At 35.0% G+C, this 5,956-nt stretch overlaps 1 protein-coding gene across 1 annotated transcript; it reads right to left on the reverse strand.

The window, feature by feature from the left end:
- Positions 1-2,479: 2,479 nt before the first annotated feature.
- LOC113294870 lies at positions 2,480-4,425 on the reverse strand. Its single transcript, XM_026543248.1, has 3 exons — positions 4,220-4,425; positions 3,513-4,010; positions 2,480-3,196 (listed from the first exon to the last, which is right to left on the reverse strand). The coding sequence occupies exons 1-3, from the start codon at positions 4,338-4,340 to the stop codon at positions 2,673-2,675; spliced, it is 1,143 nt and encodes a 380-aa protein (XP_026399033.1). The 5' UTR covers positions 4,341-4,425; the 3' UTR covers positions 2,480-2,672.
- Positions 4,426-5,956: the final 1,531 nt, after the last annotated feature.

A 5,956-nucleotide genomic window follows, 5' to 3' on the forward strand; every position in this document is an offset into this window, starting at 1 on the left:
TTCACGAATTCGTCTGAAGAAAAATCTCCAATTCTGTTTCTGAACGAGAGCGGATAGAAGAAAGAGCTGAATCTGATTTGGTTTTCAGTTTCTGGTAGGTATAAAACGTCTATAAATAGGGAAGGTTAATTTCGATATTTTTACTTTTATTAAAAATCCTGATGACGTCAGCAATCCGGGAAAATTGAAAACCAGGCCCCAAAAAAAATATTTCTGGGCCTAGAAATATCAAAAACGGAAAGTGTGGAGTTGAGGGTGTAAGATCCATTTTGTGGGGCTTGTATATGGTTGAACCCATATAGTAGGAGGTTCTAGTATTTTTCACTATCAAAATAGGGGTATATAATTAATGTACCCTAACTAGACCGCTAGACTAGGTGGTTTTGGTTGATTATCTTTCATATACACTATACATATTTCATTTTAAACATGAATATCATACACAAAAAGATGATAAAATGTGTCATTTTCTTTATTAACACTGTATATATCTTATATATACCATATTTAAACCATAATATTCATTTATTTCACTAATATACTTGTGTTAAAATGTTATTTTTTCACGATATAACCTATACATAACATATGTAGAAATTAGTCTATTAAGACTATAAATACTTGTTAATTTATTATATATGTTGGTCAAATTTTTTGTTATGATTTCACATTTCTAAAACGAATTATACACGTATGTATGTCGTTCTGAATTACCGTCGAATCACAAATCGTTGAACGGATTTTTAACCGATTTCGACTTATACAAAATCGAATAATACATGTATGTTTGCCGAATCCCGAATTGCAAACTATGATAGACTTGTCTCCCGTCATCCCTATATTTTAATTCCACGTGCATTAATCTTGATCTAAGAGAGAAAAACACAACATCTACCAATACAGTGACTAATTTTATGTGGTATTAGGCGAACCGAATATTTAATCAACCGGTTGTTTTTTTTGAAAGTAGAGGAATTATTAAAAAACGGTTTGATTATAAAAAACATTGTACATGATGATTGGTATAAGATTAAAGAAGTAATCCAAGTAAAGAAAATGGAGGCTTATAAAACAAACTAGTCAACTTACACAGTTTAGGTATTTGTATTCTTGTGCTCCTTACGTCTCTGATCCCAGCAGGATACTACGCACTTGATTCTTTTAGCTGATCTCACCCACAACTAAAAGTTTCTACGACCCAAAGTCGAAGACTTTAATAAACAAATCTGTATCACACAGAAAAGTCTACGGTAATAGATAAATCTATCACCCACAGAAATATCTACAAGTTTTTATAATGACATAATCTTGACATTTTGGCGTCACTTTCTCTACCAAATCCAACCGGCAATGAATTCAAAGCTAATTTTTTGATGACATGTACTTCTTATAAGTCTCTACACTCTCACCAAAAATGAAAGCATTCCGAGATGTATAAGATCACCATCTGCCATTTTAAATATCAACCGTTGAAGATTAACGATTGAAATTAAAACTTGTGGATGGTGAAGTTTCCTATTTCAGAATACTCTCATTTTTGGTGGGAATGTAGAGTTTTATACGAGAAACATGACACTAAAATATTAGCTTCAAGTAGTTTGATAGATTCATCCTAGCTGCCCAATCAACCTTGTTTCGTACTTCTTCCTCTCTCCTCTTCCCCCCTCTTCATAGCAAAAAATGAACTTCTCACCGGTAATACTTTCGGCTCAGATTTGGTCCTTTGGGGCCGGATCTGAGCGAGATCTTCTTTCATTTTTCTTGTTTTAGGTTAGATCTTTGTTCTTAGCTAGTTTTATTGTGGTTTTCTCTTACCTTTTGGTAAGTTTTGTACACTCTTATAGTGTTTTTATCTCCTCTATTAGAGAGATTTATCTCGGTTTTAATGGCCTTTCTTGTGTTCTATGGGTTTTAAGATCACTTAAGATGATTTTCGAGGACGGAAACTTCATTATTGTTAGCTCCGGCGACGGAATCTTCATCATCTATTTATCCGGCAACGGAAATTTCATGATTGATGCTTTTGACGACGAAATTTCCATCACAAGTTTTAAGAAATTTGAGCAAATCACTCCAACTTTTGGAGCACATCTTTATGAAGAAGAAAAACAAACAAAATGGTTGGAATACACTTCCGAGAAAAACCATTATTCCTCTGACTTGATCGGTTCTTATTCATGCTTGTATTGGTTCTACACCGGCAATCCTTTTCTTTCTCTTGTCGGATTTCTTGGTCTACTTGTACGGCTTTTCTATTTGTATTTTCTTAATTTTGATTTTAAACCCACGTAATTTTGAATTTCCATTAATGAAAAGGTTCTTTGCATTAAAAAAAAAAAAAAATCCTAGCTGCCTAAAAGTTAAATGCTACGAATCATTTTTCTCAGGTGCCCAAATTGATGCGTTAATTTTTCGAAGAAGAAAATAAATGAACGCTTAGGATAAAATATCTTCCCGCAAAATTTACTACTTTCGAACATACCTCAATAAGAATCTTTATTACCATCAGCTAGAGATGTTTCGGTTTAAGGATGGTCGAAGTCACACAGTACAACCTGGATTTTGCATAACTAGGAAACTGGCTCTATCAATCAAAGGCTTATGATGAAAAGCTGAAGCCACTATTTAATGATTCTTGTAGTGAAAAGAAACGGTTAACCAGACTAACTGAACTAACTTGAGACAGCAAAAACTCTAACTTGATCCAACACAGGGCCACAAAGATGACCAAAGTCATCAAGCTTTGTATGGTAAAAGCTACTATAGAAACTTATTCTTGTTCGTGCTGAAGTAGCTCTAAATTTGAAACTCACAGTCTTGAAGTGACCCTTCCCGGTCGAACTGAACTTAGCTTGCAGCGATTCCGTGCCAGCAAATGCTTCGACCATCATCTCACCATGACATGAATTTTTAGCGTCTCCAATTGTAAACTTAAGTTTATATAGTTTCTTTGGGGTTGTTCGTAGTATCTGAGCAATTGAGCTTTCCCTTCCTGCAGCTAACTCGACTGCAGCGAGTCCATATGGAACCATTGAGTGCTTCGAGTCGACGTAACGGATGGCTTTCAACGACTCAATGATCCAACCTGGGATTGGGGAGACCTCGTCTTCCTGTTTAGGAGGGATGAGGACTCCAGTTGATAATTCCTGGAAGACATGTGGACCATATTCAAACCCACCGTTCTTAACCAAATTACCTGCAAAGAATATATTTTTACAAGATTAACTATATATATATATTTTTTTTTTTGATAATTATAAAATAGGAGATTAGTGTTGCTTATATAAGGCAACTGTGGCAATCGCAAGGGGACATAAGTGTCATTGTATTTGCAGGAGAAATCGGTGTTCCGAGATCATAAATCTCAAGTGCAAGCATTCAGTGCTTTTGCTAGTTAAGGATTACATTCAGCATGCGCGGCAGAGGTACTATTCATGCTAACTTTAGGATTTGCAGAATGGTCAGACTCAAAAGCAAAAGCAAGTAGATAATCTGTACTAATACGTACGTACCTGGACTAGTGCGAGGAATGATGAGTTCTTTTATAGCCACGTGATCAATGAGGGGGCCGCAGGCAGGATCCTCTTGAATACCAGGATTATGAAAAGTGATTTTTGCGTATTTTGATTTAGCTTTAAAAGCCCAAGCATAAGTATCACCACCATCAGCACTATATAACGTCTGAAGCGGAAGATCTCCTGAGCTTGGAGGAACAACAACCCTTAATACCTCATCTTGTGCACAAGTTCTAGTCGAACCGAATGTTAAAGAGTAGTAAGAATTAGGTTTAACTCGCACGGTCTGGGAAATGTTAGCTTCGTTTCCAAGTCTTACGGCGTAGACTCCTCGTTTGACAGCATAGTAAAACCCACCTGGTTGAGGACCCCCTGTAATGTACTGTACTAATCCATTGATTTCCCATTTGGGCAGCGAGTATTTTCCTATGATCACCGCTTTCTTTAGTTGTGATGGTTTTGGTCCATGTTCAAAATGGCCGTTTGGAAGAAAATCTGATCCAAGATTAAAACAAACACATCCATCAAATACAAGATATATATGTACAGCAAACACTATCAAGTGGTAAATTAAAACAAGAGAAACTCGTGATAAAAAAAAAACAGTCAAAGATTACTACAACACATATATATATATATATATATATATATATATATATATATATATACCATCTAGGCATCTAGCTAGAAACTTAGCTAATTACCGTCAAGAAGTTTAGGACGTCGCTGTTTATTGGCTGCGAATGAAGGAGTGATGCTGTTGAAGAGAAGCAGTAAGGAAAAGACGAGGGAAATAGAGAGCAATATAGAGGATGATGATGCCATTCGTCTATCTATTATACTGATTCTTAATTAATTAAAGAAGAAAGATCTAGCTAGCTACAAAATTAGCTTGCTAGAGGAGCTTCCAACTAAGTAACCTTTATACTATAAGTAATATTAGTGATCAGCTGCAGTAGGACAAATCTCAAAATTGACTTTTGAATATAAAAACAAGGCTCACGTTTGACACCCACGGATCTAGCCGAAAGTTGAGTTAGTTTACAGTTTGATTCTTAGTCATTAATTATATTAGCTGTATTGTGCTACGGCAAACTTTCTGTCACAAGGATCATTTGATGATTACTATGGATCCATTCACTTCTATCGCGGATTCTGGATTATTAATATAATAGGGAGAAGGCTACAGATATCTTGGACGGTGGGTAATACAGTGTATAAATTTGCGAATCGAACCCGGACTGAGTGACAGTATCAAAACTAATGTCATCACTAGCAAGGTACGATCTTATGGCTGTTTAACAAAACGAAGATTGTCAGATGCTATAATTGAAAGTAAATCAGTCGTCGATTATGATATTACATAATGCATGTGTCGGTCGATGTGAATGTCAATGCTAGCTAGGATAGAAATTGCCAAGAAACCGGAGAGAAACAATAGCCACCTACCTAGCTAATTAAATAGATTCATAAATAATACTACATGAAAAAGAGAGAAAATTTATAGATAACCAGGATCGAGATGATGTCAGTACCCTAGTATAAAACATTGCCGGAATTGAAGCTGCCAAATGTTCCTCGTACTTGTTCGTAGGATCGATTCACACTTGCGCTTAGTTTGGTATTGCCCCGAAAAAAACACTTTTCTGCAAAGCGTTGTTGTGTTGTGTTGTGAGAAAAACGTTTGGTAAAAAAATTAATTAAAGTTAAAGTTGATTTTATTACATAAATATATTATTATTATCTTGGAATTACAACTCTAATATTTATTTTGTATTTTACACAAAGGAGTTTTTAGTTGGCAACCGAGCAACAAGCTGGGCACCAACTCCTTTAACCATTGTTATTGTAGCAAATGACAAAAACAGACACATCTCTAAAATAGTTTTATTCAATTTTATTGCGTTCAAAAATAATATATATATATATATATATATATATATATAATTTTTAAAAAGATGTTGGAGTACAGCTTGTTGCTAGGCTACCAACTAGGGCTTTGTATGATTCCACTTAAGACGGAGTAGTGTTAATTCAAAAGGTATTTGCATATATAAATTACTCAGCCTTGTTGGAGTTGTCTTCAGTTTTATATAAAAATCAAACTATTATTTAATATTTGTTCTTATTTTTGTTATTGACAGATTAAATGAAATGGTATATAAAATAGTTTGAAAATAAATAATAATAATATTAAAAGAATAAGTAATGAAAAATTGAATGTATATTTCCAAGTCCGGGTTGGAGAAGGACTCCCTTTTGGTCCGTGCACGGAGGTGTTTGTATAGGTCCGTGACTGCCATGCTCGTGCCCCATGTCCCGTTGCAGTTTACCATCCTTCGTAACAAATTCCATTTTCTAAGATATGTCATAAACAACCACACCTTATAGAATCTACCTCTGTGATCTCAACACCTTCTCTGCTTCCCTCCCTAAGATCA

This window comes from Papaver somniferum, chromosome 1, assembly GCF_003573695.1.
Source record: "Papaver somniferum cultivar HN1 chromosome 1, ASM357369v1, whole genome shotgun sequence".
In the NCBI taxonomy this organism is placed as follows: domain Eukaryota; kingdom Viridiplantae; phylum Streptophyta; class Magnoliopsida; order Ranunculales; family Papaveraceae; genus Papaver; species Papaver somniferum.